Here is a 20,868-nt window from a genome sequence, read left to right on the forward strand (position 1 = left end):
CCATTTCGGATTCCCCGTCGGAACTCGAAACGTCGGATGATGATTTGTATTTTTTGGATTTCGCTTTAATAGCGGCATCCACTGACTCATCTATAGATATCTTAATTAACGGAGCGATCTTCTCCGTAAATAGCTTATCTAGCAGGGCGCTCAGAAGGCCCTCGTCGGCAACCATTGGTGAAGCCATGGTTGTTGTTAATAAGTTAAGCGGGTGACAACCCCCGCTGCCCGAGTCAGGCAGAGGGGGAATATAATGATAAAGTGGACAACTATACTTTTGTTGTACACTTGCACATTAATAAAATACTATTAATAATAATGAAATATACAAAAATTAAAAGAAATTAATAATAATAATTAAGCCTAAGACTTAGCTTTGCTGGATGTAGACTGGCTGGGCCGGAACCCCGATGTACGCTGTGCAGGCCCCCACGGAGAAGACACACACGGCACGATCTGCAACACTCACAACACACACGATTAGCGTGCAGAATCGCGAAACACAGCACAGGTGCTAACTAACACGATCGTAAACCGGGTAATTAACACTTATTATAACTAAGCTACGTTCCGCGAAGGAACGTAACAGGTGCGAGACTCAAAGAGTCCCGAACAATGGCGCGCGACAACAATAGCTAGCCCAGGTGGCCTGAGCAGATAGTGCGATAACGCAGGTAATAAAATATTCGAAGGAGGACAGATAACGCGGCACGTGTGCTCGCGTCGCCTGCCTGAATCGAACAACCAGAGCTCCTGTTGTAGACACAACTCTTTCTACTGCATATGTCCCAGATAGCCGGAGGGTAAGAAGAATCATTTCAATAGTTTTGAAATTGTACTTTAGGCGCGTTAGGCACTGACCTGTATAAATACCACTGGACAGGCTGTTAAATATGATTGACAGCAAATTTTTTGTGCCTATTTCAAACGCTACTCGCGAGCGTCCAGAGAACAAATTTTGACGTATATTACAAATTGCTGTGAGAGAAGCTTATAGTACTCTGAAGTATTAATGCATTTTGAATTAATTTCCGCCGTTTTCCATGGTATTTATACTTCACTAATAAAGTACACATTTTTTTTTTTTTTTTTTTTGTAAATAATTTTCGTATCGATGTTTGTTGCTGAGGTTGTCATCACTAGTTTTAGTAACGCAGACTCTCGCTATATGCCCAACGGCGTCAAGATGGCGAATTACAAACAGGCACAAAAAAACTTTGACAGCCGCCAGTCCAGCGGTAAATACTAGAGGTCAGTGCGCGTTAGGGAAATAATATTATCAGGATGATTTTTAAGATGCGCGCGCACATCGTCACGCAAATTCGACACCGTGACGTTAGCTTGTCAAATAGACCATTTGTACCATACTTCAGCTACCAAGGCTTTTGTAACTCATATGTCGACTGAACAACAACGACGAATTATAATATATAATTTCAATTTATATACAAATTATAAAATAAAAATAATTTTATGATTTTAACTAAGTGTTATTTTTAACTAAATTATACGGTATAATAATATTTTCATTGGTTGTATTAAATACCTTCTTTATTACAAGCTATTTAAATTATAAATTTTATTGTAAAAAATTAAAAAAAATTAGTTTTTGATGTTTTTTTTTTTTAATTTATGATGTGATGTATTGTTAAATAATCTCTTGATAACCGAAATTCATGTACGAATTTTATTTTATTTATTACATGATCTGAACACGCAATCCTGAAAAGCATCATAAAAGCACCATGGTTCATAACCAACCATGAGGTCGAAAAGTACGCAAAGATTCCTCTTTTTTATGGAAAAGGAGGACAAACGATCGTACGGGTCACCGCTCCGATTCTCTTGCAACACCAGAGGAATCACAGGAGCGTTGCCGGCCTGTAAGAAATGTGTACCCATGTCGTATCGTCCCGGAAACACCGCACAAGGCAGTTGATTCCACCGTTCTGTAGTACGTGGAAGAAAGTTCCTTGAAAACCGCACTGTGGAGGACCGCCACACATCCAGAAGGCGGAGATGATATCCTAACTAATGACGCAAAGGTGGATATTCGGCGGCAGAAATCACGTGAAAAAGCTCTTCGGAACACTACCCGTGATAAAAGTAAATGATGTCTCTACGCAATTGATAAAAGTAAATGATGTCTCTACGCAACGCCAAGTAATCCAGCCGTTCACAGAGCAGTGGGTCCCCGACAATTCCTGCTGCTTTACATTACACGCGGTCAAATGGATCGAGCTGATACTGGGGTGCGCCAGACCAGAGAGATGACAGCAATACTCCATATGTGGCCGGACCGGCGCACCTGCGCTTTGTACAATGTACAATTCCTCTCGTCAAAAGAGAAATCGCGGCAACTCGAGAAAAATATAAATCTCGTTTAGAAGTCCACCCAAAGAAGCTTTGAGACGAGGAGCTCATGATCCTCATTCCAAAGGCATAAAAGGTATAAAGGCAAAACCAGCTAAAACGACTTAAAAGATCCCAAATTTTTGACCTAGACAAATAGTAATAGAAAATGGAAAAACAGGTCCCAGAAAGGATTTTGAGATCTCTTTGTCCCTTTTATTTTTCTCACATTGACTCTCGCATTTTCCTCACAGGAAATAGGGCCTCTGCACATCTCCCTCCCATTCACCTGCTTATAGTATAAGCTATCGATAGCAGATTACGTTATAACAAAAAAAAAAAATTACAAAATTAAATACGTTCATAGGACTCTGAGTGCCAAACACCATCATCTCTTGAAGCGTGCGGTGTAAACGTCACAGCATTCTACTACGACTCCAGCGAGCAGCGGTGTGTGGAGGGAATCATTGGCAACTGTCCCAATATTAACGCGTATAACACCGAAGAGGAGTGTGAGAGACAGTGTGGAGCATTCAGAGGACTGGGTAAGGAACGAATCATGTTGTTTCCAAGTTTGAGCTGACTATGATACTTTAAGAATCCCTATTTATATTTTCAAATCAAATCAAATCATCTTTATTTGCAAGATAAGAAATAATCCCCATTTTAGTTATAGTGTCCCCATTTTATATTTTAGAATCCCTATTTTATATTTTAGAATCCCTATTTCTTTATAAGAACCCCCATTTTAGTTTTAGAGTCCCCATTTTATATTTTAGAATCCCTATTTCTTTACAAGAATCCCCATTTTAATTTTAGGGTCCCCATTTTATATTTTAGAATCCCTATTTCTTTATAAGAATCCCCATTTTAGTTTTAGAGTCCCCATTTTATATTTTAGAATCCCTATTTCTATATAAGAATCCCCATTTTAGTTTTAGAGTCCCCATTTTATATTTTAAAATCCCTATTTCTTTATAAGAATCCCCATTTTAGTTTTAGAGTCCCCATTTTATATTTTAGAATCCCTATTTCTTTACAAGAATCCCCATTTTAGTTTTAGAGTCCCCATTTTATATTTTAGAATCCCTATTTCTTTACAAGAATCCCCATTTTAAATTTAGAGTCCCCATTTTATATTTTAGAATCCCTATTTCTTTATAAGAATCCCCATTTTAGTTTTAGAGTCCCCATTTTATATTTTAGAATCCCTATTTCTTTATAAGAATCCTCATTTTAGTTTTAGAGTCCCCATTTTATTTTTAGACACTCCATTTTATTTAATGCTACTCGCTAATCGAACTTGCATTTCAATATGTCTGGAGCAGCCTCTCAATGCGTATTATTTTACGTGTATTAATAGATTGCTTATAAATAATGATGATATGAGAGAATGTATAAGAATTCTATTGAAACAACTATAAGACCATGCAAAATAAACTATCTTATAAACAAAATGATGGTCAGAACTTATTCAGGGCGTGGTGTGCCGTACGCCACTTTCGATATTGGTGTATATGAAAGAGCTAGTACCCAAGGGCACTTCCCGATTTGGATAGTTTTACCCATGTGTTCATTTAAAATCACCAATTTAGCACCACGCTGTATAATCCTAGTAGTGAGGAAAATGGACAATTTTTTCATTTATATACGCTAATTATTTTTGTCTGAGATTTATTTTGGTTTTGTTTACGACATCTAGATGTTTGCAGCCATGAGATGGAGGCCCAGGCCCCTGCCTCTACATTATCCCCAAGTTCTACTGGGATATCATATCTCGCCGCTGCCTACTTTTCACGTACGGAGGCTAGGACCAAGGTGGACCCAATCGCTTCTCCACTGAATCTGAATGTGAAGAAGTTTGTGGTTTTAATAATCCCAGTAAGTTTTTATTTACATAAACAAAGTAATCCTCACTCACTAACTTTCATTTTTGCGTAACATATTTAGAACGAATTTTTTGGCATTGAGAAAAGATAAATTATTATTAAATTAAGTAATAGTATGGTTCGCTGCATACTCAAATTTACACTTATACATATCATAAATCAAATCACATCAAAATTTACTATTAATTTAGACCAAGAAGTGGCACTATCATCGCAAAAGTAAATGCATAAGCAAAGTAATATGTTTCCATAAAAGCATCAACGAATATATTTGGTACATAAATGTATTTCCGAAATTTTATAGATCTACTATTATAAAAATAACATTGTATATATAAAAATACCTAGTAGATTAGCATAAACTTGGTACTTTCATAAGCCTCCGCATAGTAGCATTGAAATTAATTTTATTTTACTGTAACAATGATGCTTACGTAAGAATACAAAAACTACATTCAATCCAGCTAAAATATTGTAAGTTAGATTTTGTAGCACGATCAAGGAGTTAGATCCAACTCCACGCTACAATCTACACCCACCCAGTTAATGTAACAAATTTGGTGACGGGGGTAGAAATGGAGTGCCTGCTTCCTGTGTCGATCGGCGAAGAGTGCGCTTCCGGCACTGGATCTAGGCGTTGGCACTACAGCGAGAGTCACGGCGAGTGCCTGCCCTTCGTGTTCTTGGGCTGCGGGGGCAATGACAACAACTTCCACTCGTACCAGGAGTGTAGCGGGCGCTGCAAGTTGCCGGCGCCACTCGGTATTACATTGCTGAGCCAACTGACAGCTCTTGTGTTCTACATGGCATAGGCAGCGCTGGTCTATTGAATTAGTAACGAGGAAATATTAGTGACCAACCTGAAAAAAGAGATTGTATGAAACGTGTAGTCCTTGAGAGATTGACAGATGACGGCTTTATTCATGAAAAAATGGAGATAACCGAAGTCCACTTCGGTTTAGGCGACTGTTACTGTACTTTAAAACTTAGCAGGATTATACTTCGTCGCCATAATATTGTAATTTACTATTTCAAACTTATGTCAAATAACTGCACGTTTCACACTAAAATAAACTTTAAACGTTTTTATTTAGGCAGTCCCGCCGCTTATTACGTAGTATTTACATTCTCTTTATTAGTGGCCATTTTTTAATACAAATGGACACTATGCTCCTCGGTTTTTAACCCTAGATAAAAATTATTTCAAATAAGATCAATAATATGTGCTATCATTTTATGTGACTCTCTATTTTGCTTTTTTTTTTTATACATATATATATTTTTTTTTTATATATTTTATTTTTTTTGATATTTTTCTTTTTGTTAGTTCTTGAGTACTCCAAAAAAAGCTCCAATCAAAAACGCAAATACAAATCCGAAAAAAAATGAACAGAATGACACAGAATATTTACTTCCCATTTAGTTTCCGAAATTTCTTTTCGATTCTTTAATTTTTCGGCGAGGAAATGGCCGAGAACGGAACCCTGATCTGTGAGGTTTTTACTCACGATTTTTAGTCGGAGCTGCAGATGTCCTTTTGGCACTGATGATTCTCTAAATAAATAAAATGAAATTTAATACATCTGTTGTTTTATAGACATAGATGGATTCACTTCAATTTTGTATTCTCGGTATAATTTTACTATCTGGTAGGTACATGTAGATAAATTTTTTTATTGGACCGAAATTTAATCAGACACTGTACATAATGTGAAAAGATGACCAAAAATCTTTACACATAAAAAACAGTTATGAAGTGTGAGCAGAGTAGTAAAGTTTGTCCCGTACAAACATCTAATCTTTAGGCACTTTCTATGACCGGCGCTCCCACGAAACGCCATTCGGATTACTTAATTGGCCAGCATTAGTGTGTGTGCGTAAAATAGCACTGTTGTAAAATTTTGTCCATGTTATGTTTGAGGAATGTAGAGCTGACAGTACGATGATAAGCTTGCGCTATCGATCGCACCGCTCGCACGCTTTGCTTGGTCTTCTCTTTCACACTAAGGGCTTACCCACACTGCATGAGCCAACTTGCGGCACGACGCGACTTTATTATGGTACCGAGAAATAATGAAAACGAACGTATAAAAATACGCCTGGTTTGATTAAAAACTTGATGGATGACACCATAAATTATATGTTGTAATAAATTAATTCGTAATATGTAAGTATCTATCCCTATGTGGTAATACAAAGCACAAATTGTTGCAATTTTAATTATTTTGGTTAAGTAGATTCATGTTGTTAATTTCAAAAATCGTGTACAAATTTGAGGAATATTTGTCATCAATAAGAAATTATTGGTTTACATATAATGCCAATGACTAAAATATCGAGTTGTTGTATTACAAATACTATACCGATACAGTGCGAGTAGAAACTACTAAAACGACTCTCTATATCTTGGAATAATCGTTCATTTATTTTATTACTATTTTTACGTTATATTTATTTTATTACTATTTATATTATTATTTTTACGTTACATTTATATTTATTTAATATACATATATATTTGTTTGATTTGGTAAATCGTATTTTTTGGAAATTATATTTAGTTATGACATTCATACTGATGACATATGAACAATATTTTTGGTTATTTAAATAAAAAATTAAGAGTACCTTTAGGTTAACATTTTATTAGTAATAAGTATTTAGCTTGATGTCAGAAAGAGCCATATTTTTCAATTTATGTATCGATACTGTGTTATTGATTTGACTTTTATCTTTGTTCCGAAACACCTCCAATACAATAAAAATATTTGCACAAAGTTGGTTTCATTACTAAGGCAGTGTAGAAAATATACTTATACTAGGGCTCCCAATAATAGTTTCCATAAAATAAGGAACTTGAAAAAGAAAAGGGAAAAAATAATTGGACTGGAGACATCTTGACTCAAACCGTGGATCGCCAGCGAAATTTACCTTTGTATTCTAATATTTTTATTAAAACACGGATAAAACTAAATTTTTTAAAATTGAAATCTTGCTAGATAGATTTATCGCCCCTGAAGCCCCCTGTATACTAAACTTCATTAAAATCGTTGGAGCCGTTTCGAGATTCAAATAATGTATACAAGAATTGCTCGTTTAAAGGTAATAAGATAAGCTATAACTGCACTTTGTAAATTAATTGTTGGCATTTTTTTCTAAATTTGAATCTGTTAGTGTTGTTATGTCTGTGGTTAAAAAAACTTGCACACTTATTAATGATGACGTACTTGATTACGTAACAGATACCAATGAAGTGGCGCCAGATGATGTAGACGATTGTTCCGAGTACGTGGAGGAGTGCGCGACGATCGCGTGCGAGAACGGCGTCCAGCGCACGCGCACCCTGGGCGGCTGTGAGCAGTGCAGCTGTGTGGAGGTGGACCAGGACTGCAGCACGTACCAGGAGGAGTGCGCGGCGCTGCACTGCGAGTACAGCGTGCAGCGGACACGCACGCCGAGCGGCTGCGAACGCTGCACCTGCGTGCAAGTAGAAGTAGACTGCGCGACGCTACAGAAAGAGTGTGACACTACCAAGTGCCAGTACGGCATCTCCAAGTACGTCAGCGAAGACGGCTGCACCAGGTGAGATTGCCACAGAGTGTCTTCACGGAAGTTTGGACTTCTAACCATGCGTCTTCTAAGTACGGAAAATAATTGTTATCTTTAGTCCCATTATTCGCCTTTTGTTTTTGCAAGAGTTCGTTGAGTCACAGTCATACACAAAAGCGATCATGGCTGATGCGATCTGACTTATTTATCAGAATATAATAGATAGGTCGTCAATTAATTGAGTAGCTGTACAGGGTCTATCTGGTTCTAACGTGAAAGAAAATATGAATGAATGTAATGTTTTCTGAGAGCATTCCACTACTAATATCATTCCAGAATGCTAACGGGCTTCATATAAAATATCAATATGAATTATCGGCTTTTTTTGTATCAAGCCTAACTGACTCGAATCCTTGCTTATTTTCTGGAGAGGCCTATTTCTCCTCAAGGCAAAAAGCATACAAATTTACACAGCTCAGGAATTATTACCTGGGCTAATTTTTGGACTCTGTGTAAAACCATTTTACTAAAATGATAATGGTTGAAGCTTTTGAGTTTAAAAATAGTAAATTTGATGTTATTTGATAACAATATGATATATATTGTAAACAGGTGTACCTGCTTGAAGCACCCTTGCGCTAACAAGAACTGTGCACCCGGGGAACGTTGTGTAGCCACAAGGTACAAGGTATCGGTGACAGATGAGATGCAGTACACGGCTGACTGTAGAACCGGTAAGTTTATTACCCCATTATTGTTTTATATGATGGTGATAATATATGGCCACCGCTGCTCGTCTTCACTTGCAATACAAAAAGGTCATGAATTCATAACCAGCCAATATAATTTGGATATATTCCCAAAAAAGAACAATATTGTGAAATGAATTGGAGCACGGCAATCTTCTTCACTTCAAGCCACATTCTAGCGCTCCACAAAGTGCAGGTCCGGCCACGTACGGAAGATAGCTGTCGTCTCTAGTATGGCGCACCCCTGTAGCAGCTCGAACCATTTGAGCTGCTCAAATTGTTGATCCAGATTGGTCTATGAACAGCTACTTGCTTTGAGTAAAGTTTGCAGAAAAACACGAAGCACACGATTTAGATGACGACCTCCACTTCTTGAATTGAAAATATGTGTTTCTAACTTTAATTTCAGTGAACAAGCCAGGCGAATGTCCACCCCTGAATCTACTGCGAGCTTTAACGGAGAGAAACTGTCGACGCGAGTGCAATGACGATGCGGACTGTCTCGGTGTCGGAAAATGTTGCGTGCGAGGCTGTAGTCAGCTCTGTATGGAGCCAACTCCTGCTACAACATCAGCACCCACAAACATTTACAATCCAGGTACTCTCGATATGAGTGAAGTGATATCATCCCCACATTTTCATATAAAAAAGGACGTTCAGCTGATGGTAATTGATATGCCCTGCCCATTACAATGCAGTACCACTCCAAATTTAAAAAGAAACCTCAAAAATTGTGTGCGGCACTAAAATTGCGCTCGTCCCCCTTGAGACGTTAAGATGTTAAGTCTCATTTGTCCAGCAAATTTACTAGCTACGGTGAACTTTAGACCGAAACACAATAATGTTTACACATTACTGCTTCACGGCAGAAATAGGTGCCGTTATGGTACCCATAATCTAGCCGTCATCCTGTGCAAAGGAGCCCCCTACTGTTAAACTTTCGATCCGAAATAAGTAATAAGTCTACTACCGCTACTTCTTAAAGGGTTGAGCTAATGAGAAGAAGTAGCAAAAAACTCAAATTATATAGTTGAGCTAATGAGAAGAAGTAGCAAGAAACTCAGACTATATATTTTTGTTAACGTTGCGTGTTTGCAGGTGTACCGCAAGCTCCTCAACCTAGTGAGGAAAGAGAACCGGAAGTACGCGCAAGTGAAGGAGGAGTTGCGACCCTCAGATGTCTATTCCACGGGAACCCTCCGCCTTTGATCACCTGGCGACGAAACGAAATAACGGTTAGTATTTAAACTTATAGTTTTTTGTCCATAGCTTTAAATCTATACGATTCAAAGATATTTGCATAATAATAATGATAATGTTTTTTGCCTTTTGTTGTATCTTTTTTTTGGAATCTGAGCCTCTGGTATGTTTGTTTATACGTTTTATTTTAGAAGATGCATTGCTCTATTTATTTCAATTAAAAAAAATACAGTTGCAGAATAAAATGATTCGTGAAAGATGGAGAATAGTGAAAAATCAAACAAAAAAAACCTAAGATGTGTTTTTCTTTAAGGGATACTTAAAAAAAATCTATGGAAGTCTATTTGCAGATGAGCTTACAAACATCTCCATTTTATCAGCTATCCAAAAAGGTATAACAAATAGTAGTTTTCATTACAAAAAACTTAGATGATAGCCTCCCCGGGCATTGTAATAAAATTATTAGTTAGTTCTAAAGAATGAAACAAAACCACGTAAATAGTAGGTAAATATTTATTGATTGTTTTTACAGTTCATGTTCGACATGTCCGCTTCTGTTTTGGACACAAATTCTCATTCTTTTTCTTATCATAAAGGATCTAGGTCCTTACGAGGTAACCCTTTATAATTACAGTTACATTTCTTATCTTATATCTTCTGTTTTAATTTGTTTAATAAATATCATTAGTTTATTATATATTAGTATTAGACACTGGTTTCTAGATTGTCTTGCTTTCCAGCATAGGCCTCCCCAAGAGTTCTCCACAAAGAAAATCTCTTGCTTTCCTCATCCAAGTCGGACCTGCCACCTTTTGAATATCATATTTGGTTCATAACAATTTATTATTTCATTTGATAGATAGACACTGTATTGCATATTGCTTATTCATAATAGTCTGCTAACTTAAAGCATTGCTAATTCTCACTCTGTCTTCTTCTATTGACCTAAGTCAGAATGAGAAAAAACACTCCTTAGCAGTTACAGTTAGCGGACCATTATGAATGAGGGGGTAAGTCTTTAAAATAAAAGTTATAAAATGATCTTAAGATAATTTATAGTCAGTCATAGATACTCAATGAGCGGTCTGATCTCTTCCACACAACCTAAAAGAATACTGGATACAATACCTAAGTAATTAAAAAAAGGTATCTTGAAATTAGCCTAAATATGGTTTTTTAAATTTAATTTTAACAATAATAATATATAAATACTTATTTTTAATGTAATAAATAAAATTATTTTTAATAATCTGATATATTGGAGTTCAAATAGGTAAATAAATAGTTATTTGATTAGCTCATGAAAAATGCTCATAAAATTTATTTAATACATACATAAATTTTAAAAGAGAAGATTTAAGCGGGAATTTATTATCTTTATAATCTCGCTTAGTATTAGTTATTATCTCGTTTTATGAATATTATATTTTTCTTATAGATCAACGGTGACGTCCGAAGATATCGTCTGTTATCAGATGGAGCGTTAGAAATAGTATCTCTGTATCGTAACGACTCTGGAGTCTATATTTGTATCGCGAATAACGAATTGGGGAGTGCCACGCAGGAAGTAACGTTGCATGTTGATGGTAAGTGTACGAGAACGCATGGAAATGAACAGGGAATTAGATAAAATAACCGCAGATATGATTTACCCAAATGCCATTTTATTATCACTTGTTACTTGTAGTATTAGTTCTTTATCTAATTTTCTTTAAGCACTCCTTAATTTCCGAAGCATTTTTCCAATTTCATCAAAACAATACTACATTTACCAACGAATTAAACTGTTTATCTAATTTATAACTTATTGACAATTTTTTTGCAGACCATACGTCATTTTAATGATAAAGATATTAGCAGTTAACACACCGTCTCTAAAAAAGTGATTCTAAAGCGGCTAGAAACATATTTCGTCCGATTAATTTGAAATGTATTGTTTTATGAAAGTATCAGTGATTTAACTCCAGTATCACCGTGAATCACAAGCATGTGTTTAAATTATCTAGGGAACAGTTCATTATCGATGATAGCAAATATTATGTTGTATCGCAGAGTTCAGTACTCCTAATGGGCGTGATATCGACATTTACTAGTGTAATTTAGATAACGTTCTTCAGATTTCAAAGAACGTTTAAATATATTTACCCAATACCCTTTGCTCCTAACGGTATTATTCCAAAATAATAATAAAAAAACTTATTTTAAAATCATACTTTTAAAGTTTTCATATATCTATTTTGTTTTGTACTTTCAGCTGATTCATTGATTCATTTATTTCGATTACACAGTAAGATTTTAATGTACTTTTAAGTTTTATTAAAATTAAGTGGGACCATTTAGTCTCAATGGTATGATATGGAAATAATAATAATTATACTTATTTTAAAATCATCCTTTTGAGGTTAGCATATAGATATCTATCTTGTTTTGTACTTTCAGCTGATTAATTGATTCATTTATTTCGATAGCAAAGTAAGATTTTAATGTCCTTTTACGTATTTTTATATTAAAATTAAGTGGGGACCCTTTTGTCTCAACTGTATAATTTGGAAATAATAATACTTATTTTAATTTTTGGTTTTGTACTTTCAACTGATTCATTTATTTCATAGAATCATGTAAATAATACATAAAATATATTATTATTTATTTCGTTTATTGTTTGAATATAGATTATGCAGTAAATTTCTAAGATCTAGTTTGGAAATTCCCTTACTCTAAAATTTCTCTTTACTTCAATGTAAAGATATTATGCAAAAGTTGATATTTATGTTTACTTCATAGATAATCTCTTGTCAAAGCTCTTAATAAGCACTAATGGAATGACTAGTTTTATTCTTCTACATAAAAATTGTATTAATATCTCCTGCATTGCCTGTAGCAGTATCTACATCAATGAATTATGTTGCCTTTTTAATCGTGTTTGCTGCAGAGTTGAGTCTATTAGCCAATACTTTAATGTGTTTGTTTTTGTCTCTTATTATAACAATTGTGACATTAATGAAACTATCAATAGTCGGTCACGTTATCTCGTGGAGTCTATCGGCCTCGGCAGTATTGTACATTACTTCAGTCCTCACGCGCGTACCGTCTTGATATTCACGGTGATACTCGTAGTTACTTTTCTACTAACCTGCGCGGGAGTTTCTCAAGGTTCTAACCATTTCCCTAGTTCCGGACATCCCTGATGATTAAAGCTAAGTAAATTGAAAACGTAATCTTTTAGTTATTTACTGTAATCAGGGATGTCCGAAGCTTAACTTTTTTAGTGTTGGTTTTGATTTTGTAGTTTATTAATAGTTTATTAACCTTTGAGTTTGAGGATTGCTGCTCATGGTTTATTGGATGGTGGCGTTGGATCTGCTGTATACGATTTAAAAAAGATATGTCTGAGATATATCTTATTTAAATCTGTCTAGTTTTATTTTGAAATTTGATAGCTGAAGTACCACCTCAGTGTAGCAGCACTACCTCGATCTCATTCAGTAGTTAAATTATTCGCATGGCTAGATCCTGTGGAAGGACCGGCTGGTGTCGCTAACATACCCAACGAGGAGATCTTCGGAGACCTTGGCCAACCCCTCAGAATCCGATGTCTCGTGTACGGTTACCCAACACCGACTATCTACTGGTACCGGGGTCTGAACGGGCCTATGGTGCCCTACAGCAGCTCACTGTATGAAGCTAGAGACAACGTCTTACTAATCAGGAAACTGAACGAAGAGACTATCGGAGAGTATGCTTGTCACGCATATAACGGAATAGGCTCGTCGGCGATATGGCCTTTTGTGGTTCAAGCGAGCCGACCCGACGGATCTGTGGAGATACCTAAACATGTAACCCAACTTGAAGTCCCGGTTACGACCCCACAGATACAAACCCAGGCATCTACCACACCAGCACCAGAAAACCAGGTTCCACTCTACGCCGGTAAGGACCAGCCTTATGCATGTTGCACTTTGCATGAATAATTCTTCTGCATGTGACTCTAAGCGGTTAGTGGTATTTATACATATATATGTGTATCTAAACAAATAAAGTTCCTTATTATAAATAAGACATTACTACGTACCAATAATATAATCATCGAATAAAACAACAAAAGTACATTTACACTATTGGGACAGGTACGTATCTGAACAGCTTGGTACATTTTGTCATTTTTAAATGTTTTTTGTCACCTGCAATATGTGTAATCCGGTATTATACGCAATGCCTAGAATGCCAACAGTTTTTCAAACGAATTAAAAAAGGTACTTAATTAAAATACTAGTGCTATTAAAATGGTTTAAGAAAGGAAAGGAGTTAGGAAAACATTTCGGGATGTAGAAATAATGTTTTGATAGTTTTGTTCCCAATATTCTACCATAGTCAGCGGTTTTACTAAATAATAATTATTATTGATGAGACATTAAGATCCTCTCAGTCTCCGGAATTTGTAACTTTTGTATTTCTTTTTACAATGCAGGCGTAGAAAAGCACTTTCGGCAAAATAGCTCTAGCTAAGTTATATTCCCGAGCTGTTGCTCAATTCATTCAAAATTGATCCTAGGCTATTGCCTAGGAGGAGTAAACTTAATTTTTTTGCGTCGGGTTTTCCGGCCTGCATTTTTCCAAACATTTGTAGGTACCTGCCCACTTTCCAACGTTTAGCTTTGCATTTGTTTAACGTATGTGCATATATTGTGTATTTATAAGTTAACATTGAGTATACCAGGAAATTAAACAGATGTAAAATTCCGCAGTGCCCGTGACAACCCGTATCAACGCAGAGCGAACTCAAGTGGTGGCCGGCTCGGAGATCAGATTAGCATGTGACGTAGATGGCTACCCTGAGCCGCGTGTGCAATGGACCAAAGACAGGATGCAGCTCACAGCCACAGACAGGATACAAATCACAGGTCTGTTGGATTAACTCCGATACACAATTCCATACTAAAGTCTTAGATAATTTATACCTCTAGAAAGAGTCTCTTGCTGTTAGACAACCGACATAAACAGGCCAGGAATATATGTTTAGTGTGCTTGACAAGCGACGTGTTACACTCGCGATTTGTTTGACACTTTGTGTTAGTGTGCGTGCATTGCTCAAAATGGAGGTTAATTTTAAACACAATTTTTTCGACGTTTTCACAGCTGCCAAAGTATGATCTAAGACTAAAGTTATGCTGATAACCTTCTTGTATTGTTAAATTGGACGTAGTTCCTGAAAAACGTTCCAAGCCACAAACATCACATTTTAAGAATTTGTATTTAAAGTTTTGTAAATGTTAAGTGTAACCATACATGTGGGTTGGGCTACTAAGTCATTATGTCATGTTAGAGAGACAGTAGGGCTGCTATTTTTTGTCAGCCCGTTAATATGAATCTCATAACCAGTTTTGTGTTCTTAACTTAATATCGACATGATTGTGGTTTGGTAAGTTTTTCTGGACATACGTCCAATTATGCAGTTGAAATTACTTTCCTTAAAAATCTAGAAATGCAAATTAAAGCTGACCATCTTAATGCAAGATCGAACTGAAATATCTTAAAAAACAACGAGCAGTGTTTGTTCAACGTGACGTGTTATATAATATAAGAAGTCTCATTGAATTCGTTCTCTTCATTACGAATTAATATGTACATAATCACAACTACAAAATAGTGATAGATTAATTAGTTTATTTAGGCGTACGGACCTTCAATCAAATCAAATCAAAATCAGTTTATTCACGTAGGTCACAGAAATGACACTTATGAATGTTAAAAAAAAAATATTTTTCTTATTGAATCTACCGCTACTTCGTAAAGGGTTGAGCTAATTGAGAAGAGGTAGCAAGAAACTCATTGCCACTCTTTTATATCAAGATTTACATTTACATCGATTTACAAATCATTTCAATTACAATAGAATATGTAAAATGTAAAATGATGCAACAAACACACTCAAACGTCAAATAGTCAATGTCTTACACGAGTAAGTCAAAAAGTAAATGTAAATTAATACATTGAGTACAGTAGCTGCATCATCCACATACACCATAAATAAAGGTATTCTGTGAGCATTTTATAAGCGCTTATAAATAAATAAATATGTATATATCCATGCATTTATATACACACAATAACTTGTAAGAATCTGAAACCGAGTCTCCGGCAACTGGTTCATCCTGCCACCACAAGCAGCGCCCGTTCACGAGCATGACGCATGAGCCAGCCATCGCCTCCTTCAACCATTTTTAAGGGGACGACCCGTCCCATGTCGCCGCCACAAGCAGTGACATTTAAGCGAGCATGACGAAACCTGTTACGAGAACTCAGCAAACAATAATAAAATAATTCTAATCTACATATCATGCAATACTCACCAAATACAAATAAATCTAAAAGCATGCTCCCAACTTAAAGGCTGGCGACGCATCTCTTGGTCACCCATGGTGTTGTGGATGTCCATGGGTGGTTGACTCACCACTTCCCATTAAATGATAACAATCACACTAAGGACACAAAAATGTCAAAGTTTCCCATGGTCTTTGGGTATGACTGTGTGATAATATAGTTTAAGATTTTGATATCGGGATATTGATATCAATAGAGTGAGTCATTTTCATATCATTTGCCACTACGCGTTGTATAATCACCGTATTTTGGAAAATTCATTGAATTTTCATAAACTTTATTTTACTGAAAATGTTTTCACCATAATATTCAGATTCAAAAGTGCTTAGTATAAAATATAAAAATAGTAATCTGAGATGGTAATACTGAATTACAGAGACACGTTTGACAATATTCCGGGCACAGTCGAATGACAGCGGCGAGTACAGCTGCGAGGCGGCAAACGAATACACGTCACATTCATCTGTCATCAACGTCACTGTCAAAGGTAATTATGACATTGAGCGGGGCTACGGTAGTGGTATACCGAGAGTACTAGGGTATGGTATTTTTTTAAATTAAGATTGTGTATTTAAGTATTATTCACCCATTTTGTTTTATGAGACGTTGTATTCAAAAACTAGTAATACGATTGTAATTAAACTTGGCTTAAGAAGGGCACGGATTAGGTTACAGTTAGCAATTTACGCCAAAAAATTAAAATAATGTAACAATTACCTGTAATCGTGCGCTGTGCAAAGTACTTATGCGTAATTGAGTTTGATATAATGGAAACATTGATGTTCTATAAACATATGACTCCCAATCACCTGCTAAAAGTTCGTCAAAAACGTATACATTAACTAATACAGATAGCAATCAAACATTCATTCAAGTTAACACCTTACTTTGTGGTGGGAATGTGGTGTTAATTAAAGGGGCACGTACCTGAAATACGACAACGCGTGGCGATGTATTCAAAGCGCGGTCGACAACTCTGTCTAATAGACGCGTAGGCAGAGTTTTGAGCGTGATTGTTAGTCTAATTTGTTTATTGTCATCAATGACTGGTAATCATATATTTGAAACGTATTATTAATCATAGACATAATGTTTCGCTAGTAAGAACATACCGATAACCCTTTCTTGTGACAAAACTAACTCGATGTTAATGTTTCAGGTATCTACATACCACCAACGTGTGTGGATAACCCGTACTTCGCGGATTGTCACCTCATCATCCGCAGCAATTACTGTCGTCACAAATATTATTCTAAGTGAGTATTAATTAGTAATATTGAAGAGATTGCGGTCAATGTTGATGACACCTTTTTTAATGGACGCGAGTGAGTAGTTAATAATTTCCTCCGTGTACTAGTTAAATAGCATCCATTTCAACATAATTCATAGATTTCACCCAAGTGATTATACTTCGTCTACATTTTCATTTAAAATGAATCTATGAATAAAACAATACAGACAGAAAAAAGAATAATACTGCTCGCCTACAATGGCCTATTCCCATTGGTCTCAATAATGATTTTGTGTTATTTAGTATCTACTGTTCGTTGTGCACGTCGTGTGAGTGAGAAAGTATGATGTGTGACGCCATAGACGCGACCTAAACGCGCGTGATCGGTCTTCTTGCTTTTTTGTAACTGCGATTCCTCTGGTTTTGCAAGAAAACATTGTAGGTGATCACTTGCCATCAGGTGACCCAAACGTTCGTTTGTCCTACTCTATAAAAGATTGGCATTGTTTGAATTTCAGAATGCAAGGATATTGATGAGCCTATTGATGTTGGAATTAGAACTAGAACTTCACCAGTGGGAGGCTCCTTTGCACAGGATGCCGGCTAGATTATGGGTACCACAACGGCGCCTATTTCTGCCGTGAAGCAGTAATGCGTAATCATTACTGTGTTTACATTACTGGGCAAATGAGACTTTACATCTTGTCTCAAGATGACGAGCGCAGTTGTAGTGCCAGTCAGAATTTATGGGTTTTTCAATAATTTTTATAAAAAAAGAACTAGATAGTTTTCAACCGGTTGTGGGTTGATGTGTAGAATTTCATAAAACAAAATATGTCCGTTGATATTTAAATACCTAATTTGTGGATGATTAGAAAGTGTATCAATAAATTTAGCGCTGTAGAGTGGTGATCGCAAATATCGCTCTTTGGTTCTTATTCCAATCAATGTTCGTCCCTATAGCCCAGTGGTTAGTGACCCTGCATACTGAGCTAGAGGTCCCGGGTTCGAATCCCGGCAGGTGCGAATATTTAAACTCCGTTAATGTTTGTTTCCAAGTCATGGATGTTTCTAAGTATTTATGTATGCTTAAGTAAGTATATTGTGTTAAATATATCGTTGTCTTATACCCATAGTACAGGCTGCGCCTAGTTTGGGCCAAGATAATTTGTGTAAAAGTGTGTCATTATTATATTTTTATTATATTATGTAACACAATAAGTGTATTGCTGTCTCTTTCATTCACAGTTATAGACGCTAAGACAATAGCACATACATACACACATACACATACACATAGAATATCATGCATAATGCAAATATGCGAAATAAGAGGACTCTTCCCGGTCCTGTCTATCGAACATGTTCTAAAATCATGTTGTTTCATACAACGCATACCTCCTGTTGACGACAAGCAAGAGAATGCGATAACATTGAACAAAAAATAGTGTGCAGAAATTACATAAAACTTCTGGAAGAAAATACGTATTTTTTTATGAAAATGGAGGACAAACGAGTGTGCTGGTGTTAAGTGATCAGCACCACCAACATTCTCTTGCAACACCAGTGGAATCACAGGAGCGTTGACGGCCTTTAAGAAAGGTGTACGCGCTTTTTTTTTAAAGTAACCAAGGTTGTCGTATTGTCCCGGAAACACCGCACAAGGAAGCTCTTTTTACAGCTTTGTGGTACGTGGAAGAAAGCTCCTTGAAAACCGAGAGTAATAATTACAAATTTGTGAAATAAATGTTTATCGTTGTAGAATTTCCATTACATGCGCGAGGTTTCCATCGCAATATTTTATTTAATTTTACAATCTATGAGTAAATTATGAACGGACAAAGATCAAGTAGAATTTATTTCTTAAAATTTATATTTTCTGTTTCGATTGAAACATAGATGAATGCACAAGATACCTATCAGTATTTTTTAAGAAAGGTGCGTTTTGTATGAAAAATATGACGTGTCGACTGCTTTTAAATTAAAATTTTTATTTGTTGTGACCACCGTAACAACTAGAGGGATAATCATTAATTTGCACCTAAGTACACGTTGTTAGAGATGCAGTAAAGGTACCAGGGAGGATGGTATCCCGAAATTAGATTTCCCGAGAGAGTGCAATACGCAAAGTCAAAGTCAAATAATTTTTATTCATTTTGGCTCAAACTTACTGAAAAATTACTGAATCTACCATATGCTCGGAAAAAGTTGAGCTCGTGAGAGGAACATACAAGAAACTCAACGACCACTGTACATAAATATAACAAATCTTAATATATATAAATTACGTGTCGCGTTGTTTGTCCGCGATGAACTCTTAAACAAATGAACGGATTTTAATGGGGATTACTTCATGGAGTGCAGTTTAGTCCAACTTGAGAGATAGGATGGTCCCAAAGCGAAATAAAATTTTTACTTAACATTTACCCATAATTTTTTTTTTCAATATTTGTTTTGTATGGACATATTTTCTATGAGAGAATTTAGTGACGCACGGTTTGACAGTTCCACTGTGAAACAATTTCATTAAAACAACAGGGAGCATTTTTACGAAATAATTCTTGATGTTTTGAAATATTATTAGCAAATTCCTATGAATCAATATTTTTTTTATTATATGTACCTAGAAAAACGTCTGTCGAGTCAGCTTGTTAGTTTATAAAGGGCTACATCCTATATTATATGAATCGTGTTTGAATAATATCAAATATGTGAGAAGTCATCAATTTAACTTTTGTTCTGTAGATTCTGCTGCAAGTCCTGCGTGGAAGCCGGACAGCTGGAAGCTGAAGAAGCGGAGCTGATGCAGGCCGATATGTCATTTAGAAGGAAGAAGTAACGAGAAAATAACGGCTTATTAGGGAGTTCTAACGCCAGTTAATGTATTATAGATAAAATTTGATATCGAAATTTACTTAAATTAAAAAAATAGAAATAAATTTCGTGAAATATGAATTTTAAAACCGTTATAAGCATAATAATATATATTAGGTTTAGATTTTACTGTCAAATAAATTTGCATGAAAACAAATTTTATTATTTTAAGTAGGTAATGATATTTTAATAAATTTAAAGATTTCGAAATATCCAGAATGTAAAATGAAACAAAAGTGCCTTAATAATCTAAAAAGTGTGTACAAATTAATTATTATAAGAAATTTGTAACATAACATAAATGTAATACAAACTCTTACGGTGTTATTACAAACAAAAATTTAAACATGGCTTAGACACGTGTTTTGTTAAACAGTGTCTAACTATTTAAACGACGTCTAAAGACACTAAACCACATAAAGACACGGATTCGTAATAGGGCTTTTTTATACGCTTTATATTAGCTTCACCTGTATGTTTGTATGTTTGTAACCGACTTCTTTGGGCGCGATTTTGACCCACTTTAAACGGCTAGATTCAAACTTTGTAGATTTATCGAGCACCGATGACATTACACTAATTTGATAAAATTATACTAAAAAATGAAAAACAAATAATAGTTAAAAAAAACTAAAAAGCACGC

The 20,868-nt window shown here is 35.6% G+C and overlaps 1 protein-coding gene and 1 long non-coding RNA gene across 2 annotated transcripts; both read left to right on the plus strand.

Annotated features, from left to right (window-relative positions):
• Nucleotides 1-720: 720 nt before the first annotated feature.
• Nucleotides 721-7,629, plus strand: LOC126966205 (uncharacterized). Its single transcript, XR_007729691.1, has 4 exons — nucleotides 721-803; nucleotides 2,720-2,897; nucleotides 4,055-4,233; nucleotides 7,484-7,629. It is a non-coding gene; the product is annotated as an uncharacterized LOC126966205 (long non-coding RNA).
• Nucleotides 7,630-7,681: 52 nt separating this feature from the next.
• Nucleotides 7,682-18,111, plus strand: LOC126966153 (papilin-like). Its single transcript, XM_050810103.1, has 10 exons — nucleotides 7,682-7,823; nucleotides 8,403-8,524; nucleotides 8,949-9,137; nucleotides 9,638-9,774; nucleotides 11,178-11,325; nucleotides 13,250-13,669; nucleotides 14,485-14,640; nucleotides 16,497-16,607; nucleotides 17,280-17,376; nucleotides 17,655-18,111. Exons 2-10 carry the CDS (start codon nucleotides 8,497-8,499, stop codon nucleotides 17,686-17,688), a joined length of 1,320 nt encoding a protein of 439 aa, XP_050666060.1. The 5' UTR covers nucleotides 7,682-7,823; nucleotides 8,403-8,496; the 3' UTR covers nucleotides 17,689-18,111.
• The last annotated feature ends 2,757 nt before the right edge of the window (nucleotides 18,112-20,868 follow it).

Source organism: Leptidea sinapis, chromosome 9, assembly GCF_905404315.1.
Source record: "Leptidea sinapis chromosome 9, ilLepSina1.1, whole genome shotgun sequence".
NCBI lineage: Eukaryota > Metazoa > Arthropoda > Insecta > Lepidoptera > Pieridae > Leptidea > Leptidea sinapis.